Source organism: Scomber scombrus, chromosome 8 (assembly GCF_963691925.1).
Source record: "Scomber scombrus chromosome 8, fScoSco1.1, whole genome shotgun sequence".
Classification (NCBI taxonomy): Eukaryota; Metazoa; Chordata; class Actinopteri; order Scombriformes; family Scombridae; genus Scomber; species Scomber scombrus.
The window spans coordinates 15,185,452-15,208,906 of record NC_084977.1 but is presented as its reverse complement, the minus strand read 5'-3'; the positions used below and the strand labels follow the sequence as shown (position 1 = coordinate 15,208,906).

At 40.1% G+C, this 23,455-nt stretch overlaps 1 protein-coding gene across 1 annotated transcript in view; it reads left to right on the top strand.

The window, feature by feature from the left end:
- Window positions 1–22,899, top strand: part of faf1 (Fas (TNFRSF6) associated factor 1) — a 61,129-nt gene extending 38,230 nt beyond the window's left edge. Inside the window, exons 13-19 of the mRNA XM_062424995.1 lie at window positions 289–443; window positions 5,865–6,001; window positions 6,125–6,213; window positions 10,133–10,213; window positions 10,637–10,714; window positions 14,714–14,929; window positions 21,695–22,899. Of these exons, the coding sequence (XP_062280979.1) occupies window positions 289–443; window positions 5,865–6,001; window positions 6,125–6,213; window positions 10,133–10,213; window positions 10,637–10,714; window positions 14,714–14,929; window positions 21,695–21,778 (840 nt within the window). The 3' untranslated portion in view covers window positions 21,779–22,899. The remainder of the gene's footprint in view (window positions 1–288; window positions 444–5,864; window positions 6,002–6,124; window positions 6,214–10,132; window positions 10,214–10,636; window positions 10,715–14,713; window positions 14,930–21,694) is intronic.
- The last annotated feature ends 556 nt before the right edge of the window (window positions 22,900–23,455 follow it).

Below are 23,455 nucleotides of genomic sequence, written 5' to 3'. Positions count from 1 at the left end.
GAGAAATCTTCAAAGACGAACCTTTTTTTCATTTCTAGTGAGGATTTCAGTTTTGATAGCAAAAAATATTCCGTTTCACATACAAACTTTAAAATATTTGTTAAAAGCCAACTGTATAATTTTGTTGTTTACTTTTCCACAACACTGAATCAACTCCCAATGAAAAAAAAATGTAACAGCTTTTTGACCCTGGCACAAAAATGTCGAAAAAAGTTCTATTGTGCATTATGTTCTCAACTTTCCATTTTCTTCTTTTAACACTCTTTTCCGTTCTGCTCATCTCCACAGAGGAAGCTGCTGGCCATCTACCTCCACAACGATGACAGTGTCCTCAGCAACGTCTTTTGCTCCCAAATGATGTGTGCTGACTCCATTGTCTCCTATCTGAGCCAGAACTTCATCACATGGGCCTGGGACGTCACTAAAGAAGCTAACAAAGCCAGGTACCAAAGTTAACCAGATGGTTGTTTGATTATTTTCAGATGAACCGCCAGGCATAGTGCAGTTACAGTGTGAACAAGAAAGTTATTTATGAAAATAAAAAACATTTTGGCAAAACAAAGTACAACCATAATGAATATAGTTTGTTAATTCGGACTGAAATATACATCTGTCTATTTTATTGGTACTGAACACATACATGGGGTGGACACAATGGGCCTAATTCACTAATATGTGCATAGAAATTTTGTCACTTACACAAAAATATTGGTTTTATGACACGCGGGTGTGCTAATTTTGTTCTTATCACCATGTGTATGTAAGTGAATCAGAATCATTCTAAACTGACAGGTGCATGCCCGCTATAAGTAATTAGCATGCTACCATGCCCCCATTTCTCTATATAAGGAAAGCTCTGTTGGAGCAATGCAGCAGTGGAGAGAGCTGTCACTCATTGCAAAGATGACCATGATGGTAAAAATTTAGAAAAACTTTACTGCCCGTGAGTTTCAGAAGTAGAAGCCAGAAAAAACAGATTTGGCTGGTAAACATGTCATTGGCACAACCGTTTGGAGCCTGGTTGTGTATCCTGTATACAGCAGCGTACCCGTTGCACCATGACCACGCAGTAAATAAAAGTTGGTAAAAGTGTAGATCTGTGGAGGGGATCTAAATAAATCTCTACTGCTGCGCCAGGTGCATGTTGTGTTTCATCTGTGTCCACAACAGGCTGCAATGTACCAAAAGCAGAGCACCGATCCCTGTGCCACTACTGAACTGTTAGGACACTGAACAGGCTGCTGGTTAACCAGCTGCATTCATCATAGCCAAATCTGACCGGAGAAATTTATCAGGGTCATATTCTAATATGGAAATTCTGATATATAAGCTGTTGTCATCTTAATAATTTTAATATAATAATAATTTAATTACATTTGCTATGATGATTTATGTATTACAACTGCATAACTATATTTATAATTAGTAAATACATTGTTATAATTTCGCACTTTTAAATTTATATTTATGCCCAATCATTTTTTAAATAATTGTGATTCTAATATACAGTTTACATTGTATGAATATTGACTATATAAATATAGTTAAGTTTTTATGCTTAAAACGTTTGTACGTATGGTTTAAGCAAAGATTTGTGCGTACAAACTGTATGTGAATGAGGCCTAATAATAGGAACACCTGTATAATATAATTTAATCTAGTACAATAGTTCTGCTGTCTATGCATTGTCACAACTTGAGTGATCAGAAAGCAGTCCAGTTTAAACCAGATGTATATTCTAATGTAGAAATAATAGTGAACATACAGTACAAATTATTACCAAATTAACCCAAATTATCTAATTACTACAACACACTGATTCTGTGTCCTCTGTTATTCCCTGGAGTCTCCTTATGAAGCTATAATGAGAAACCTGTTTTGATCATAAATGGGAATGATGGCCCTGGTTGTTTGGAAAAAATTGTCCCTTTAACATTTTTGGGCAACAGGCCTCTCATAGACCCTGGCACCTTTTGGAATCTTTGCAATACTTTTTTAGTATTGCATTCAGGGTACTGTAGAGATAAATAGAGCAATAACTGAACCTCCCAACCCTGACTGCATGCTTAATCCTTATGTTTTATTTATATGTGACTAACCGTCTGGAGGAGTAGACTGTTTGCATTAATACTGTGGTGTATCTAATAGAGAGGATATTGAATGTATTTCAGTAGACGAGTAGCTTGACTGAGTGCAGAGGGATCTCTGCCAGTGTACCCTGATCAGGAAGCTGTCTGGAACATGTTACTATCTATCTCATCCCTTTCTTAGACAGTTTTTGTCAGTGCTTTGCCACATCTCATCACTTACTGTTGTGTAGATATATTCTTTTCAATTTAAAGCCATCAAATCTCGGCCTTCAAAGAGAGAGGATGAGATCTTTGTTTTGCCATATTAGTGTGGACAGCTCACTTTTAGAAAAATGATCTAAAAATGCTTGTGTGGAGCCATTTGACACATAAACAGGGTTTTCAAATCTTTTCGCATTTGTGTGGACTTGTCCTTAATTGCTGGCATTCAGCTCTCACTCCATTGCTCACACCCTGTATCTCTGTCTTCTCTTTCTCTCTTCAACTTCATTCTCTTTTTGAAGCTCTGAGGTTGCATGCTAACAAAAGGCGTTGTGTTTGCATGGTGAGGCCCCTGATTGGGCAATCTTGACTAAGCTGTCTGAATAGAGGGTCAGTGGGAGACGAAGGACTCCCTTGAAGTCCAAACATCTCTATCTTCCCATTTATGCTCAAAGTCAAGTGTGCAGCTCCAGCAGTCTGTGTTGAAAACAGACAGGTCAGTGCAGCACCTGTTTATTACACAGGTCCAGCTATTAGGATGGATGTTTTTCACCAGATAGTGAATTTTTTGAAGAGTATGAATTTGAAAATAAATCTAGTCTGCAACGTGTGACAGATGATCTAATCCTCTGTATGCTCAAGTACTGAGCAGTGGAGAGGTGGATGTAAAGGTGGACCTGCTGAGGGTTTGTAGTTTCCATTGTTTCAGGGCAAACTTCCACTCTGTCCCACCTGCCCTCATATTTCTGCTACATCTTTTCTTTCTCTTCTCATCTCTTTGCTGATCTTTCCATCTTTCTGTATTTTTCTTTTCTTTATCCCACCACCTCAACCCTCCCTCTCCCCAGAACCGCCAGAGTTAAGCCTGCCCTCTGGTAGGAGCCATTTAAGAAAGACTCAGACCCTGACCTCACCCCTCCATTATTTCTTTTAAGGGAATTCCCTCCTTCCTTCATTCCGCTCTCCTTTCTCTCCTATTGGCCTCCTTTGCTTTTTGCCCCAGCTGAGCCTTTTTATTGCACATTAAAAGGCAGGCAACATCTGGAGCTTTTCATCACACACAGCTAGTCACAGCTTTGCTGCTAAAGCATGCATGCACATATGCACACTCACTGACTCACACATAAACCATGTTTCTGCATTCTCACGCTCTCTGGTTGATCCAAAGTGACTGGTGATTGGCATCAATCACACAGGCTGTTAAAACGTTATCCTGATTGTGTGAGTGTGTGATGAACCTGCTGATATTGGAATGTGCCTGTTGCTTCACTCTCTGTATTCTCACAGGCCTCCCAGTTAAATGATTAATTATGCATAAATGCAGTTTTGCTGATTGGATGCCAGTGTAATTGTCACCCATGGGAAATGAATCTGATATATTGTACAGGCGCTGTACTTTCATGGCAGATGGCAAATATTGAAACTATCAGTAGATAAATGCTCCGAAAGACTTAGACCATATTATGAGTGTGTATTGTCATGCCTCCTCAAATCTATTACACATGTAGTCCATGCTATCATTATTTGACATTATTTTTATGCTAATTCTTCAGTATTATAGGGTTGTACTATAACATGAACACCTGTACAATGTGGTTCAATGCAACACAATGATGCTTTTAATTCAGGTGTTCATTTTATTCTTAAATAACCTTTTAACCAATCTTCAGCTGGGAAAAACTGTTTTTTACACTTGACTTGTCCTCTTGACATCCTCCTACCTGAAAGCATAACTGGTTGAGACGAAGAACAAAATGTCATTTTCAAATCAAAACATGTCCATGTTCACTTTGAAACAAAGTGTGTATGACACAGTGAGCTATCAGAGCATCCGGTTCCCATACACACTCCCATACAGTTGGCTTGCAAAAACATTCCCTGCAGTGCTACTGTACTACCCTGACTCGTCAGCTGCTCAGTGAAGCAAATGTCAGGTCTAACCAGTCTACTCGCATCTTCATGCACCACTTTGACGTGATAAGATGCAAGTTGACAGTCCAGGGAAACATTAACTATTTTAGCTGTCAGGATGTGTAGTGAGAAATGGAGATGGGATAGGTGACAAATTAGAAGCTGTCAGTCACATTAATCATTGGAGCGACGCCTTAAACTCATATTAGTTGCAAGTTTCATGCAGGTGTTTCCTCTACATTTAGTTGCCCCTGAAGGTTTTTAAAGGCCACAGGTCTGGTACAGACTGGGCTACATTCTTTACCATGTTATCTTATGGCTGGATGAGACTGTGTTGAACTGTTCACCTCAGGTCCTGGAGTAGCTTGACTTCTTCCTGCCCTTGGTGTCTCCATACTTGTTCTATAGTTTGATTTATAAGTGATTACAGTATTTTTTAAGTCCTTAGCAACAGTGGACACAAGCTAGGTCTACATTGTGTTTCCAGATTGAGCTGTTTTTATATTGTGATGATGATTTTTGTTGCGGTGGACTGACTTCCTTAGTTTTGCGATAGGAAACCCAAGCAGGTTAGGTTGTGCTTGATGGGAGATTTAAGATTGAGTTACCCTTTAAGTTAGTGTCCATTGTTCTCTGGCCTTCCATTACAGGTTAGAGTTTCCCTGTGGGCTATTGTTATGGTCTACCCCAGTTGAGGTTTGAACAGGGACAAGTGTTAGGATAAAATGATCAGTGGGATTTAGGGTACCCAACTTCTTCATTGCAGAACGTGGGTCACTCAAAGTTCAGCGTCTGTAGAAGTTTTGTTTGATTCATATCCTCAAAGCATGCAGTTGTGCTTTGAGCACGACTGTAGTATTGACTGATGGGCTATAGTATTTCTCTTAGTTTATCATTCATATTTTGAAAATGTATTTGTATGATTATTATTTCAAAAGTATCAGAGTGAGTTCCTTTTTGCAGTTTGAGAAGTCTGCAAGTAACTTCCTCAGCTTTGGCTTCATGTTTTAATGAGTTACACCCCCCCCCCCTCAAGACAGCATTCCTTCCATTCATCGTCTTCCTCTGACCCGCTGTCTCTCCATCTATTCCATTACTTCTCTATTTTACCAGCCAGTTATTAAAGTAGATCTTATTAAAAGGCGGGAGAAAAAGCTAATCTATATTTGCATTCAGTCTATAGCAATTCATTAATATTATGACATTTAAAGGGAGCTTGGCGGGCCTCGGCTGCCTGCTACCCTTTTCCCTCCCTGAAATGTTAATTTAAAAAGTTCTGTAATGGAATAAGAAATCCTCTTCTGCCCTATCAATTCTGGGTGTCTGGTGAGGAATACTAATTCATCTGCTGTTCCAATTGAGATAGCATGTCACTCTGATGGAATAAGAAAAAGCAGAATTGGTTTTAAAGTCCTTAATGCCACGAGTTGTGTGTATTTCTCTTTTCTGCATCAATCTGAAAGCTAGGTATATTTGAAAGCAAAGTGTGTTCGTGTGTATGTTCATGCTTGTGTGTTTATGTATGTGTCTTGTTGCTTGATGGTTCTATGTATTTCTATTGCTATTTTTTATCCAGTTAAAATGTGTTCAGTACCAATAAAAACAATAATACAAATGAAATAAATAAAATAAATGGATTACATTTGTTTCTGTGTCTTTCAGACTACTCACCATGTGTACGAGGCACTTTGGCAGTGTAGTGACACAGACTATACGGACATACAAGACAGACCAGTTCCCCCTGCTCCTTATAGTCATGGGAAAACGCACATCCAACGAAGTTCTAAATGTTATTCAAGGTAATTATGACTTTATTGATAATATGATTAACTGTACTATCAATAGATACTTTTGTAAATGATGTAAAAAGAGACATTTATTATACACATTTTAGATTGTGAGTGATTGTTTTTCTTCTTCAGGCAATACTACAGTGGACGAGCTGATGATGAGGTTAATGGGAGCAATGGAGATCTTCACAGCACAACAACAAGAGGACATCAAAGATGAGGTAAGGTTTGAGCACAACCAGGAAGCCTGAGACTGCAGAGAAACACAAATGTCAGCTCAGATTTTTAAAGATGAAGAAAATTTATTATTTTGAAATAACTATCTGTGACTTGCTAATATATGATTGAATATTCTGTTTCATATTGGTGAGTTTAACAGCAGGGAGAGACAACACTGACACATGCCCATCTAATAAAATCAAATCACAGGAAACGGTGCCTGCTTGGTGACTAAACTAGCAAGTCTGTTAATCCTTGTGTCCACAAATTACCTATTTTTTATTTACACATTTGTCTGAAACACTTTTTTTGACCTTTTATTTTATACCACCACATTCATAAAAAACTGTTACTTAACATCACGTGGAGAGGAGTTTATTTAGTTATTCTTCTTCTGCCTAATAGATAGATAGCAGCATGCTGGGACAGATCAGAAGTCAGTGTTGTGGTTTTAATGAAATGACACACAGAGACTTATTAACCAGTTCACCTCATTCCCATTTAGTTCTAGTTTACTGTGCCAACTACAGTCTTTGGTAATAGGTACAGGACTCATCTCCCGTTCACTCCAGTGTGTAGGCAACACTGTGCTGCACTGTCTGTCAACAACCTCTTTTACTGCAATAGAAAGTGGACAAACACCATTCAGGGATACACTCCATAGAAGACCATGAGGAAGTCTTTCATCTATAGACAGGGAGGTCCTCTCACTGTCTAAGACTTTCACCTGACCCTGTTAACCATACATTTCATTGTCACTATTAGCTATCAGAGTTAGCTATTCTTCAAGTATATGTTTACTCAGACCGTGAATGACACATTACATGTTTCTGTCCAGGCAGGTTTTTTGGCCTACTGAGTATTAGAATAATCCTGCCAAGCTGTGTTTTTCTCTTTCATAATAATAACTTATGCTCAGAGGTTTAGGAATTAAAAACAGTGTAGAATATACAGTCTCTGCTGACGGACTAAAAAGCACATTTTGAATTTTTTTTTTAAATTGACAGTAGTATCTGACAGTATCTAAAGATTCACTTGGTTAGGTTTTTATTTATAATCATTAGTAAGACTCAGTTCTTCCTTTTTACAACACACATTCTGATATTTTGGTGTGTCGTGTCAGCTCTTTGTTTTGGTCTCTTAGTCCCACACTTTACTGTCAGACTCTCATCAACATTGTTGTGCCTCTTTTTTGAGTATTGTATCCATAGATGACAGATGTCACAATATATTAGAAGTTTAACAGTTCAAGAGTCAGTCATCCAAACAGTACGCCTCTCTGACAATGCTAATGTAACAGTCAATAGCATTTCAGTTCTGGGAGCAGTGGATAAAGAATGAGTGTTGTCACACACTCCCTGAGGCTTAGACATCATCAGGTGGGTTACTCACTATTGAGTGACAGCTATTCTCTCTGTGTTGTCTTCATTGCTACAATGCTCTTGCGTCATTTTGGGTTTGCCATTCTTGTCACATTTCAAATAATCATTAAAGACAAGAAGTATTCTGAGTATGTACATGTGTCAGGTCGGATGGTGTATTCTGATCTTGGTCATGCTTAAAGCCAGGTATTGTTTTCAATTGTGTGATACTGCTGCCAACATGATATCCGAATTTGATTCCAATACAAAAAGGATCATTTTTTCATACCTTATTTTGATACATATAAATATATCTACACTTACTGTGCATTAACTTTTCTTTTCATTGAACAGACAAGCCAGAGTTCTCACTTTGTTTAAATTATCAGTCTAACTTTTACAACATTTTGATTTAAATCAGGAATTAGTTAATCTAAGAATGTGTAAACGAGAATTTGAACAGATATCCAATGCCAGCTTTTACGCTTTTCTTTCTTTGTATTTATGGGAACATCGTAAAATAATAGTATATTATTACTGGGTTGTTATCACTCATTTTATAATCATTGCAACAACTGGGTTGAGATCTGTCAGACAGATAAGAAATCATATTTGCCATGGCATAAGTGTATAGTCAAGTTGTTCTGAAAGGGTAATAAAGTGTAATAATTGCCCAGGTGCTGCCTGCCAGAAGGAAATAGCTTGTGAAAATGTCACAAAAAGAGCATAGAGAGTATAAGTGATGATGAAAGCATAATGTACTAATGTGATTATTCATTATTACTACCAATAACCACAGGATTTGAGTATATCCTGTATCTGACAGGATCTATCGCGTCTCCACGGTGAAGTCAACCTTGACACTGCTCTAATCCTATCTTCACTGTATCCGCTCTCATTTGATGGTGAATTTTCTTTCTCTCCCTATCTCCCTTCTTTCTCTCTTTCTTTTTGTTTTTCTTCTATTTTTCCACCTCACCATTCTGAGGGCAAACTCAGACACAAGCACAGACATCCACCCGGCACAGACATTCCACTTTGACAGTGACTTTTGTGTCTGTCTGGAAATGGAGCAGCTGCACAGCCACATTGTGACTTCAAGCATCCTTTCTGACTCGCCAGTCATTCCAATGGTTGTCTGTGTTTTAGCTTAGCAGTTACTTATCAACTGGCTACTCACTGAGGGTCTTGTGGTCTGCATCTGTCAGGATCACTTGCCGTTATTCTGTCCGTTCACGTGCATTTTATGTACAGCCAGAAATAATCAACTAACCAGTATACAATTTTTGGAGTATTCATTCATTCTATATGGGAAACAAAGTGTATAATTTGAGGTCAATATCTTGGTCAAAGGAGTAATGTTAAATGCATATTTTTTTGTGTTGTGAGAAACACATATTAACATTAAGGGAGCATTCAAGTTTCACAGAAAGACCAGCAGCTGGGATTCAAATCCAGTAAAAAGTTGCAAATGTTAATATAGATCTCAGCCACTTTTCCCAAAAGTGAGCAGCAAACAAAAATGCTTTTTTTTGGCAATACTTTCCATTATTTGTTATTTTTGAAAAGACATTAAATGTATGACAGCTTGCATTTTGGACTTCTGAACACTAAAGTAGGAGCTAATTATCACCACTAGAAGCCAACTTGATGAGAAGCCAAGATATAGATGTGGACAATCTGTTAGTTTTCTTCTCCAAAGATAAGGTCTTTAAAACCGCATTGTGTTTGAGCAGATACATGGTGAATTAACATTTCATGTCATGCCTTTCATGCACATGAGGTCATTCAAGACAGTTGGTGCATTTGAAAATGTATAACATCTGTATAAAATGAATATAGACAATGAATTACTGTGCGACTTGTTTGCGTGACTCAAGGCCAGTCTATTGACGGCAGCCACTATTGATGCTTTTGTTCCCCCCTCTTCCATTCTTTTACAGTCTCCTTTCAATGTTCATCTATTATGCAAGCCAAAAGCACAAATGTATCCTTTGCATTTTCTGATTCAATACAACAATACACACTGTCGTTTTGCTTAGCCACTGCTTAGCTGCACAGTGGCCCTCTGATCATCACAATAAGCTTACTTTGCCATATCCGGGCTGGCACACAGCATGGGCCTTCAGAAAAGAGAAAACTAATGGCTGTGCACTGTTAACACAATGGACACTCGTATTTAGTCCCAGTCTTTATAAAACACTTTGTAGCCACAGCAGGTAGACAGAGAAAGGCCGCCTGTCCCCTTCCCTCTGTACAAACAGGAAGAGAGAGGCAGAGTGAATAAAAGAGAAAAGGACGTTGAAACTGAGATGAGGAAACATAAAGGAGGCTCAGGGTCTGGTAAATGACAGCCCGATCACAATGAATTCCCCTCTGGTGCTACTCTTTCATACCTGGTGTTTGTACGTAACCACACTTGACATGCTGCATTTTCTTTTGCATGGTTCTCTCTGGCTCCCACACCCGGCAATCCAGCTTAGATGCTTTGTGCTTGTGTATCGTTTGTTATGTTGTCAGTTAATGGGCCCCACTTTCTTTTCTCCTTCTCTGTACCAAGGACGAGCGTGAGGCAAGAGAGACGGTGAAGAGAGAACAAGACGAGGCATACCGTTTGTCTCTAGAGGCTGACCGTAAGAAGGTACTTTCAAAAACAGAACTTATTAAGATACTGGTCTAGTTGTAACACAGGTATGAGTTAGCTTGGTATATTAGAATACACAAACATTATTTAGATTTGCTCTTATAGATTTCAGACAAGACTGATTTAATGCTACTTAATGCTTCTTTTAGTTTTGGCTCCTGAGAATAAGATTGACTCATAGCCTTGATAACCACTCAGCTGGAAATGATAACAGTCACACAAAGTTGCAATGCCTTAACATGTAAGCGGCTTGAAAAACCAGTTACTTCATAACCATTGAAACTTCACTAATGCTTCATCAAAACAAAGTGACAGCCTGTGAGAAACAGTTTCAGTGTAAAGCATTTCACATCACTCAGAATTTTAATTTGGATTAAGCTGTTACGTCCGTTGAACAAATTTAATGTCGTTCTTTTTCAGAGAGAAACCCAAGAGAGAGAAGAGGCCGAGCAGGTTCGCCTGGAGCAGATGAGAAAGGAGCAGGAGGAGGAGAAGGAGGTGAGGAGAAGGGTCATATCCAAATCATTATGACATAATGGAAATGACTCAAATTAAAACTCTGCCTTTATCAGTATAAGACTGAACAGTGATATGTTTCCCCAGCGCACAGTGATATGTTTTCTGCAATTGAGCCGTTGTTTTTTTTTTAAATTCGTCTTATTCTCACTTCACAATAATGAGTCAATTAGATTGCGGTTTTGGTGAAGCCTGCCAGTCAGTGAAGCGTGTGTAGTGTGTGCGAACAGGCATTCAGCCATTTTGGAAGAATGAAATATCCTAATTACAGTGAGGCCCATCCCTGTAAATGTCACCTTACATACACACAGTTATTGTTCTATTTAACTGCTTTACACTGGTATAGCACACAACCATCATATTGAAACCATCATGGACAAAAGACTGAGGCAGTTCATGTACACAGGCTCATACACAAACATACATACACACACAACCTAAGCAAACACACATATTCACTTGAAAACAATTATTGTATGTGAAGAGGGGGTAAACACACACACACACACACACACACACACACACACACACACACACACACACACACACACACACACACACAGGCAGACACACTGTCACGCATACAAGTCTGTGAGGATGGCACCAATGTTGTAATATACACTATAGTAACACAGTGTAGTCCTCACTGATTGTTGTTTACTCAACAGCAGAAAGCCTTGGCACACTGAGAGGTATTGGGTGACCTGGCTAACTCAGGTGATCCGTCACCTCAGTTAAACAGACAACAACAAAAGATCCCACGGGCCCAGCCATCTTAATTATATCACTGTAGTCCATCAACCAAATGTTTGTATGTTTTAAACAATAGCCACAATGGCCCTTCTTATATCACTTCTCTGTACCCAAGCGTCATGGTTTCCATGCTGTCACCTGTGCTAACATACTAGTGTTGTACTTGTGCTACAGTCTAGATCCTTACAAATATAAGTGCCAGTAGTAGCTGCTGAACCCAGAAAATAACAACTTCATTTTCTTTAACTCTTGTTAACCTGATATGGGAAACAGGTGCACCTGCCCTCATATCACAACATGAGAGGCAGTGCAGTGCACTTGTATGCACCTGCAGTACATGTGTAGTGTTAATGTGTACTTCTAGTTCTGATGACACATAGAAAAAAAGTTGGGAGATAAAGATGGGCATTAAAAGCATTTGATAAATTTCTATCTGTTATCACTACTTATCGTTTCCATTCTTTATCAATGAATTTGTTGATAAACTTAGTCTAACTATAAAGGAAATTTGTTGGAGATTAAATCAGAAGACCAAAAAAATCGTTCTTATTTACAATAGATGAAGGAGAAAATTGATAGATTTTATTCACATTCTCCTGTTCACTGTAACATTAGATTACATTATAAATGTAGCTTTTGATCTAAACAATTCATTGTGTTTACTGCTTCTTTTAACTTTCCAGTCTTACTCTATTATCCCTTTGCATAACTGGCAGATTTGAATCTAGAAGGACCCCTCCCTGACAATGTAGATGCTCAATTTCTCACATAAAGACTCAAAAGATCAGGACAGCACATTTTAGTGTTATTGATATTAATTTTAGGCTACAATTATTTTGATGTGCTGATTCATATTTTTACCACAGTACTGTTTTAACACGTCTTTAATATCTAAACACTGCAGTACAGTTACAGTTGACTCTTATACTAAATCTGCATTGTAGCTGTTGTTACTCTAATTTCATAATAATCTTTTAAATGTATTCATTTGAGGGTTTTGAGACATTAACCTTCTATATGCAAGAAACTGCAGACAACAAAAACATCAGTTGCCACCAAAGAGAGAACAATGCTTGTGGGAGTGCTTTCTCTGTGATTTTATGCTTTTGTGCAAAGAAGAGGGAGATGAAAGTAGGAGCTGGTGAACTGTGGGAGGAGTCGGGGGCAGCAGTGTGTATGTGTTTCCTGTGCCTTTATGGGTTGACATTACTATTTACCTCCTTCAGGGGGTCTCCGCATATAGTTGTGTGACTGTCAGGTGCAACCCCCCACCCCCTCATCACCACTCCTGCCACCCGTCATCTGTTTGCTTTCTGTGGTTAGCAGAGCAGAGCTGGAGAGGCAGATAAATGGATGGAAAGATGCTCCTGATTATTTGTGTGGAGCAGCGCGGGCCTGAGGCTCAACCAGACGTGTGTCCTGTGGTTTCTTTAGGGACGCTACCTCTCACTTGTGTGAGTGTTTATGCTTGTGTCTGTGGTTGACTACATTTGTATGTCCACCACCACCACACACATCCACACACACACACACACACACACACACACACACACTATTTGTGTGTGTGTGTGTGTGTGTGTGTGTGTGTGTGTGTGTGTGTGTGTGTGTGTGTGTGTGTGTGTGTGTTTGTGTGTGTGTGTGTGTGTGTGTGTGTGTGTGTGTGTGTGTGTGTCTGTGTGTGTGTGTGTGTGTGTGTGTACTAGTTCGTCTCTGGGGGGCCCTTTAACTCAGTCAGCATCAGCTCTTATACCTGAGGGAGCTGATGGCGGAGCGGCACGCGCCCTACCCTGCCCACCCAACACCAGAAGCTGCTAATGAGCTACTGTTGTACACTCTTATGAAATATAATTGCATTATGGTGTGTAAATAAAGCCGGGGCGTGTTGTCACAGCATATGCTCCCCGGCTGGCCAAACAGGAACAACAAGCAGAGGGAGGAGGAGGTGAGGGGCAGAAACAGAAAGAAGAGGGAGGCTCGAGGGAGCGGCTGAAACGCGTTTTTTAGAACACAGGAGAGCTGATTAGCTTTGCTGTGTAAGATGACAGTTGATGGTTGTCTTTTGTGCTAGCAAAGCCATGCTCACTGTGTGACTGTCTGGTGTATTACAAATGTTTTATCCATAAAATAGACTCTTATCAGCTCTTATGAAACTGAACTATCTGCGGTAGACTCTGATATAATCAACATACCCAATCTCAGATTTCCCCAGCAGAGTAACTGAGCAACAGCAAGAAAACATAACGCATCAGGAATAAACTTCTCTGCTTTTAGTAGGCTGAACTGCTGCTTGGCAGCCTATTGAGCTACACCAGGCTTTAGGGACCAGGGTGAGACACAGGGCAACTAATTTAATAACATTCTCAGGACAAGAAGGTCCTTTAATTAATGTGAGGCAACAGAGCTGTAATCAGACTGTGGGAGCAACTTCTTGGGTTGTCTGTTAACCTTGTTTGGATAGTGTGCCGTCATCCTCATAACTGTCAGTGTTACTGTTGAATCTTGGGTTTAAATTTACTATAAACACAGAAAGGCATGGCAAATTTTTATGAATACATTTGATTAAAAATCAGGGTTTTTTTTATTTTAATCGTAAGTGCTTTATAAAAGCTTTATGGCTTTTCTCCTTCTTCCCTTTCACTATATGTCTTTTCTATGATGTTTTAATTGTACACACAAACAGGCTAAATTAGTTTAAAAAAAAAAAAATTATCAGGAAGGCATTTGTTTTCCTTGTTGTCAATTCACCACTAACTTTGCAGTTTTAGATCATCACATCTAGTTATTTTCACTTTATTTTTGGCCACCTGTGATATATCTGACACTAACTGTCATCCCACAACAAAACACTAATACTTGGTGACTTTGTAATGCTAATATACACCAGTAATGACAGCTGCATCTCACTAACACCAGTATGCAAATATTCTTTCCTTCAGTTAGCATTTTGAATCACTACTGTATCTACCGAAATCATTTTTATTAGTCTTTTGTTGCTATAATTAGCTGTCATAGTGTTCATCATTTTGTGAACTGAGGAAAATATTTGTTAGATATCGTTAGTGTTTATTTGCAACTTTACTTCAACATTTGTCTTGTGTGATCACAAAAGAGAAATCTTTTACCTTCAAACAAACTTTGAAAGAAAACTGAACTTGTCTGCAGTGATTTTAAGGTGTATAATGTGCTGTACTGACCCCAGTACTGTATTTCTCCCATCCATTCTTTCAGGCAATCCGCTTGTCATTGGAGCAGGCCCTACCGCCAGAGCCCGAAGAGGAGTCAGGAGAGCAAATCAGCAAACTGCGAATCCGCACACCAAGTGGCGAGTTTGTGGAAAGGCGTTTCCTGGGCAGCTGTAAGCTCCAGGTTCTCTTCGACTTTGTGGCCTCCAAGGGATACCCCTTCGAAGAGTTCAAGCTCCTCACCACCTTCCCTCGTAGAATTGTGAGCGGTACACCTACTTGCACATACACACAAAAGCACTCCATAGTTAACCTATTTTCTCCTCACGTTCGTCCAATGAAAGGGATTTAAAGATCAACACATCTGAGCTTTTAGAATTCACAACTGGGATTGTCCTGTTGTCAAATCGCTGTTTTCTGCTGTCCTTCAAAACAGTTCTCTGCCCACGCAAACAAACTGCTAAATCTGTCCATACCTCAGCTGAGTAGCAGCAGGTTATGAAGTGTTCTCGGCCACAGCTCACATCTCTGCTGGAGAGATCCACAGTTGTAATTGGCTTTTTCCTGTGGGCCAGAGCTGAAAGTTAAGCAGCAGCTGTCGGTGGTGTGCAGCAGGGACAATATTTAAGACAGTATGTTGTGGTTGATTGATGATTTCTTTATTTCTTGCTTTTTATTATTGTTGTTTTGTCTTTAAGTTTCAGTGTTTGTGTGCTGCAGCAACACCAGTGCATCACTGCCTTTGTTTACTCGTTCCTGTGATGCGACAAGTTAATTCGAGTGTTTATCCATCCACCTGCGCACACCTAATATTCCGTGAATATTAATTAGTATCAGCCCGTTGTGAATACAGTACACTATGACTGTGTTAGGATACAGTTGTCAGCACTAACGGTAGTATTCTCTGTGGCTCTTCTGCTGACGCCCGGCAGCAATCAGCCAGCTACAACCAGTCATTAGAGGGCTTGGTCGCCGCACTCTATGGTAGCGAGCTAATGAGCACTGTTTTAACTACCAGTTTAATTAGCCATGCTGCTGGAAACAAAAATGGGATTTCCATTAATCAAGAGAGGAGTGCATGTTGAGGGGTGGGTTGTGGTTGTATAGAGGTGTGTATGTGTGTGTGTAGGCTTGCCCAGGCAGTGTGCCATCGTAGTCTGTAGAGACCACTGGGGCACAAACACCTCAAACTAACACACACATTAACGCGTAGCTCACACTCCTCATTTCGTCACAATCACACACTTCAACACATGCACAAATATTTTCAAGCAAACACATGCCCCGCTCACAACTTTGTCACTTAAAGGATTCACAGTTGTCTCTTTATAATCAAGAGTAAACATGTGTTTGAGACAGAGATAAAGATGTGTCTGCATCGCAGATGAAATTCCAGCAAAAACAGGATGGGAGGATTAGAGGGGTAGAGAAGCGAGAAGAGGATGGTGGCTGCACAACTAGTAGAAAGAGAACACAGAAGACAAAAGCTTAAACAAAGAAGAGATTTAATCAGAGAAACTGTCTGAAAGAGAACTTGTTAGAGATGACAAACGAGAAAGATATTAAAAAGAAGAAGATGGGAGATAATTCCAGAAAACAGAAAGGCGAGAGATTTGGGGAAAGAGAAGAGGGAAGCAGATCAGTGGTAGTGCCAGTATGAGGCTGTGAACACAGGCCCCTGTCTAATCCTGCAGCTCTGTGTTGTAATTAAATGAGAGGGAGCATTGAAAGCCTCCATCCCGTCCAGACGCTCTCACTGTTGCTCTGCCAGGATCAGAGGATAGAGGATAGACCACTATTGCATTTGTAATACTGCACAACTGTTGAAACCTTCTTTCCGTTTTCTAGTTTTCTGCGGCTTTGCGCAGTGTCACTCTTTCTTTTGCTATTTCTCTCTCCATCAGCATGTTTTATTTAATTTCTGCTCATTCAACTGTACAGCAAATTGGAGATTTTTACTCAGTTCAATTAGAGAAAATGAAGTGAAGCTGCGTCTGATATTTTTGGCTAAAGCTAACACGTTACTGACAAACAGAAAGAGTTATACTGTGAATCAGTAAATCTAGTAACACTGGTTTAATCCTGTTTGTAAATCAACTTTTGACACTTTGAGATAAATCATCAGAGCCAGAGTGTCTGATTTCCTGTTTTTGCCACCTTCCTGTTGCTTTGCCAAAAAGTGTCTATTAGTCTTCAATTTTTGGACTCGGTCTCCTCCTCAACATTTGGTATCAGTGGCTTATCTCTTCAGCACTACAGCAGGCCTTACACTGGCATCATTTGTACTAGGCTTAGCCGTGCTCAGGGAGCTAACCCTTTTCCGTTTCTATGACTGTCAGCGAGTTTGAGGAAGGGGGGGTGTCTAGTGTTTCAGTTTTCAGCTTTCCATTCAAGAATTTCCTCCTTTTTCTTTGATACTAGGCGAGCACAAACCACCGTTGAAAGGCCTGAGGTCTTCTTCCTTCAGCTTGCGGTGAACATGTTTAGACTGTGGGTATAATAATTCTGTCTTCCTACTCAGCAATCGCCCCTTCCTGCCCGGCTGCTCATAGACACCCAAACACTGTCAAACAAGCGTTTTATTTTTCTCACTGTGATACTGTACTCTCTTTCACCCTCTCTTAATCCTTCTTCCAGCCCTGTCAGTGAAATGGTCCAAATGATTGTCAGACAAAACCTGAGATGCAGAAAAAATAAACAACGGCACAGAAGAGGCCGAGCACTGTACTGAAATAGATTTTACATCTGTTATACTGGTTCGTTTTGTTTTTCTTTTCTTGCTATCTGAAAGAGTCGTATTCACAGGAAGAGCTACAGCAGTTTATTTTCAAAGTAGTTTCATTCAGAGTTGCTTTGTCAGGACTGTTCTTACAATATTCTCCCAACCTGTCTGAGAGCTGTATCTATGAAAATAGATATGAAGTGGATAAATCTGTGTGTGTGTGTGTGTGTGTGTGTGTGTGTGTGTGTGTGTGTGTGTGTGTGTGTGTGTGTGTGTGTGTGTGTGTGTGTGTGTGTGTGTGTGTGTGTGTGTGTGTGTGTGTGTGTGTGTGTGTGTGTGTGTGTGTGTGTGTGTGTGTGTGTGTGTGTGTGTCCATGGCTCCGTCTGAGGCCAGTATCTCCTTGATCTCTTAATGTTAAAAGCTGCAGTCTTTGAATTTTTACTCTTTACTCTCAGCCCCTTTCTCACTTTCAGCCCTCTCCTCCTCCTCCTTGTCTTCCCTCCAGCTTTCCCTCCTTCTGTCTCCCTACTCCCTCCTCTTTCCTTCTCTTCCAGCCTCTGTACCTCCCTCTCTCCTGCTCACACAGTCCCCTTCTTTTGCAGTTATACTTTACTTTTGCTCTTTAGCCTTTTTATACTTCTCCATGTGCATTCTCACCTTTTCCCTAAATCCCTTTCTTTCTTTTTTTAACATTCTTAAATCATTTTTGAATTTTTTAACCTAAACTAGTCCATCTTATTTGCTCTCATTTCGCTTGATCTCTCCTTTTCTCTTTTTCCACATTCCCTGTTCCCCCCTCATCCAGTCTGTGCGGTTGATTTCTTCCTTTGATGTACCGTATTCTGGCCTGTTCTTTTCTGTTCACGCCCCGGCGCTACGTGCTGTCAACGCTCCTGGCAGCAGATAATGATCTCCCACTGCTTTTGTAATTGGCCAAATAAACACTTGACAACACTAGTTTAAAACAGACAAGTTATTTGGTTTTAATTAACATAGTAGGGCCTGTAATGGCTTCATTAAAAATGCGTTATTTCAGCTGCACATTTGATTATGTTGGAAACGGACATCTTGAGGGTCTGTGTTTATTTTCCCTTTCTTTCCTTTCACTGCTGAGCGTTGCTTAGTGTCGCCTCCTCTGTTATCAGTGTGTTTTATTCATTTGAATCAAGTGACTTACAATTGTGGTATTTATTTTAAACTTCACATTAAGAGCTAATTATGTGGTTTTAACCGTGGTGAAATCTGTTATTTGATAATGCCAAATACATGAGGTTCGTATTAGCTGAGTATTTTATGTCATACAATTTTTTTATTAAGTAAAGAATAATAAAATTTTAAAGACTGCCGAGAAACACCATCTGTCTTTTCATTTGGTTCCAGTTTTAAAATTAGGGTTATTTTATGCTGAGCCCCCATTATTGTATTATTTCTTTAGAGTTCAGACAGACACAGTTCAATTCAGTTAATTTGTTGTGTATTTTTAATGAACATGTTTTTCCACAAAGGCTATTTAGTCAGAAGAAATCTGCTGAAATTAATGACATCATTTAGGTTAGTCAGACATTTCCCTAATTCAGCTGATTGATTTGATCAAAATTGGTTGATGGAAACTATATTGACTCAAAGTTAAAAACAAAAACTGCAAACCAGAGAGCTAGACTCTGTCTTATGTATGTATGCATGTATGAATGTATGCATGGCTGTGTAGGCACAGGAGGAGAGAATATGGCTTAGGCAGAGCAGAGGAAAAACAACAGCTTTGTTTGTTGACAGATGCCTCCATGCTTATGGTCTGTTAATTGGATAACAATGTAAACAATCACCGATGGCGCCTGTCTCCTGTGTCAGTGTGGCATCTTGTTTCCCTACTTTCTTTTTCAGAGTCAGATGCTGCTCTCCCCCCGTCATCTCTCCCTGGTGCACCACCAGCACAAACTCTCATCCGAATTCACTCACATCTACACACACACGCTTATATATATAGTCCACACACACACACACACACACACACACACACACACACCTGCTCCACCCCATAGCCTCATTTACTCTTACCTGATGCTGTGGTGTCATAACAGCTTGTCGGGTTCATTAGCATGGCAGCCATTTGCGACACAACGCTCCCAAGGTGGGAAAAGGAACGCGGCAGCCCTGTTGGTCGTTTTCCCCACCATTGGGATGGAATATGTTTACAGCAAACACACACACACTCATAAAGACGCACACACACCATTTTACTGCTCTTCGTGGCATCTCGCTCCCTGCTGTGCGATGAGCCAGTCGACTAGGTGAGGGCATAAGATTGATGTGGCAGCCCCTCCCTGCCCGCACCGGGCTCCCCGGGACCCCGCTGAGAAGTCAAGAGTCTAAATGACACGTTGAAATGAGGACAAGGAGACGAAAGACATGGAGTCAAAGACCGCTGGTGTGCACATGGTGTGACATTTCCGAACACCCTTGGGAGATGGATCGGTTGTCTAATGCTGACGTGTTCAACTCACTTTCCCCTAATTTACTTGACTTCTTTTTTTTCCTTTTCTCACCCTTTTCTGAGCCCTTGAACATCCTCTATTTTCACAGATTGTGCATTTAACACAAGTTTACATGTGTAGATTGTTTTAATTATATTATATATTATTATATCATATATGTTTACTCATACTCAACCCCTTCAGTGTATAGAATAATTGATTTTAAGGAGCTAACAAGGATTCAATGAGAATGAAATGAAATCTAAATTAAAAGTTAAAGGTTGTCTTTTGATCACAGTGACGTGATAGAGCAAAAATTTGACCTTTGCACTTATTAAAATACTTGATTGTTACGACGCTGATTAGACACTTGTTATGTATTCCATGGAGGTTGAGGCTCAGGTCATGGTCACAGTTCACGTTTCATTCCCTACAATAGTCTGTCTCAGACTTATCACTCTGCTTGTTGTGAGGCTGACCTTTAACATTCTCGGCTTGGCCTTCGACCCTCTACAGCAGGTACAGGGAGCTGGTTAATTATCCCACCCTGAGGTTAGAATAGGAGCCCTAATCAGAGGAGCTGACGCAGCAGCCACCAGATAAGCCCCGGACACATCTCAGTGTCACACCACCTCGCCGTCACACAGCTCATTCAGCCCAGGTGTTAGATTGGCCTGATGTAACACAACCCCTCAAGTGATTAGCTCACATAAGCTAAGAGGCCCACAGGGGTAGTGGGTGTCAGAGAGAGAGAGTCAGATTTTCCTGTTTTAAAAAACATAGGTCAGACTGCCTTCATGTCAGCTAACTCAATCAGCTCCATTGTGGGTGGTACTGCATTATTCCTCTGCTTTTCAACAAAATGTGTATTCAACACAGAAAGATGTTTCTTTCCGCCGTTGGCTACTTTCCTGTTTGACCTTTTTCTCAGGTGAAGTTTGTCATTATTAGTCATCCAAAATGCACAAAGTTATCTTCTTAATCCCCGTGTCTCTTTCTCTCTTGTTCAGACACACACACACACACACACCAAAAAGCTTTTACAATACACACTCTCCTCTCCTCTCCTGTAACCTTCGTCAGTTTGTTCTGGATTGGGGCCTTTTTAAGAAAATAAACCTGATGGTCCTCATAGGAAAACAAAGCTCTAGCTGCTCAGATTACCGCCTAGACTTTTTTAAAACACAATGTTAGAATAATACATGGCGTACACACACTCATGAAATGAGTGCAGCACTAAAGCTACACTGTTCTCCAGCCTGGATCTCAGGGCATATATGGCGGGACGGTCACCAAGGGATTTCGAGCGACTGAGGCCATGTCCACACTAATATAGATAAATCTGAAAAATGCAGTTAAAATAATATTGTTAAACGGACTTTAAAACATGTCTGACTGCCCATTTGGCAATACCTGTACTAAAGATTTGTCCAGTTTGTAGGATTGTTACCATGAGTCTGATCTAATTTGGTCAAGATGTCTTTTAAATACTGATCATGTAAGAAGTTTACAATAAGTTGGTTCAGTCATTTATCAAGCAAAAATACCAAAAATGTGCCTATACCACCTATTCAGATATGAGGATTTGCTGCTTTCTTCTGTTTTATATTGATCTTAATTTATTATCTTTTGGTGTTTTAAGTGTTGTTGCGACTAAAAAGACATTTGAAGATGACATTTTAGAATCTAGGAAATTGTGAAGTGCATTTTTCAGTTTTTCTGACATTTGATTATTTTGATAACTGTCAGATTGACCCATATATGAAATAATTATTAGTTAAGTTGATGGTGGTCTAACATTCTCCCTCTATTCCTCCTGTGGTCTCTCTGCAGATCACCCAGTTGGATCCAGGGTCAACTCTGCTGGAGGCCAAGTTGTTTCCACAGGAAACGCTTTTTCTGGAGGCTAAAGAGTAGAAACTGGCCCTCTGATAGCTGAGAGGACCAAGTGACTGACTGATGAACTGGCTGGACACACACTAGTCACCGAGCATGGCCCCCCCCCTCCTCTCCAGTCTGGGCCTACAAAACATAAACACGCACGCACACACACAACACACACACACACACACACACACACACCAACACAGACACACCAACACACACAAAGACCACCCTCTCAGACGTACATAAACACACTGGCATGCACATCCAGTGACACAAAAGTGCAAGTAAGCTTCTCTGCCCTCGGCCTGGTCGTGGTACATGAATGCCTAGTGTACACATGTTGCACAGAGGAGCAAAGACAGTATCACAAGCACACAGCCAAACATTCATCTAACCCTCTGTCTCTGTCTCTCTCTCTCTCTCTCTCTCTCTCTCTCTCTCTCTCTCTCTCTCTCTCTCTCTCTCTCTCTCTCTCTCTCTCTCTCTCTCTCTCTCTCTGTCTCTCTCTCTCTCTCTCAACCCCTCTCACTCTCTCTCTCAACCCCTCTCACACACTTCACAACTTCACGTTTCCAACTGCTGTGTCATGGTTTTCCCCCTCACAACATAAACACAACATAGTGAGATAACGGCATTTGAGAGACTGACTAGACAAATCTTTGTCACAGGAAAAAAAAAAAACATGGACTTGTTCTCTCCCAATTCCACATTCAACACACCGAGGCTGCTTTTTTAGAACATGGTTTTTGTGTTTGAAATCAAAAAATGCTTAAAAAAATTAAATAAATAAAATGAACAGCAAGAAGAGATGTTGCCCTGCAGAAGTTTGGGGGCTGTCTCATCTCCACCTGTATTTACCCGACCTTTACCTTTCCAAATTCCCCGTTCCATCTCTCCCTCAACCTTCCCCTTCTCTTCCTCACCTTCCAGCCCTTCACCCCCTCCGTCCGCTGTCTGCCACTGGGATGCGACAGGATCTGTTCTCTGCTCCCGGCTGGTTTTAACATCCACTGCTCTACAAGCCAACAAATTGCTCAGTTTTCAGTTGTTTTTTTTTTCTTTTTTTTTTTCTCTTGATCCTTTTTAAGTTTGATGCTGTATTAGTTTTAGTTTGATATACATTATATAAAATATATGAATATGAACATCAATTCGTCTCGCCAGTAAATCTGTTGAAACATGCACACATACACATTTTTTTTCACCTTGTTGACATAGTAGAGGTGTCTTATTGTGCATGTTGTTTTATTATAAGAAAAGTTACTCAAACGTTATCATACTCTGCAACCCACAAGATGGAAGATCATCTGACTTTATTTCAAGAGTATGTTTTCAGATTTTGTTTGAAAATTGTTTTGCTTTACACCTTAGTAGACTTTAGGGTTTAATGTAAACAAAAACAACCAAAAAAACAAATGGCAAATGTTTTCCAGATTTCCATTCTTTTAAAATCTGAGGATTCCTCATTGAAAACTCATCTGCCTATCTTTAAACTGATGAGACACCAGAAACCTAATTTGTAAATTAAGTGTAAATTACAAAGGCAGTTCTGTGACACTAGCTGCTGGAGATCATTATATCCAGTACAGAAGGTGTTCCTATTGATGTTCGGAATCTTGTTAGTGTCTAAGCTGTGGGTGGACGAAATGAGATAAGAAAAGAACAACCACCTCAGAACACAGACTGATTACAATCCAGATAACCTGA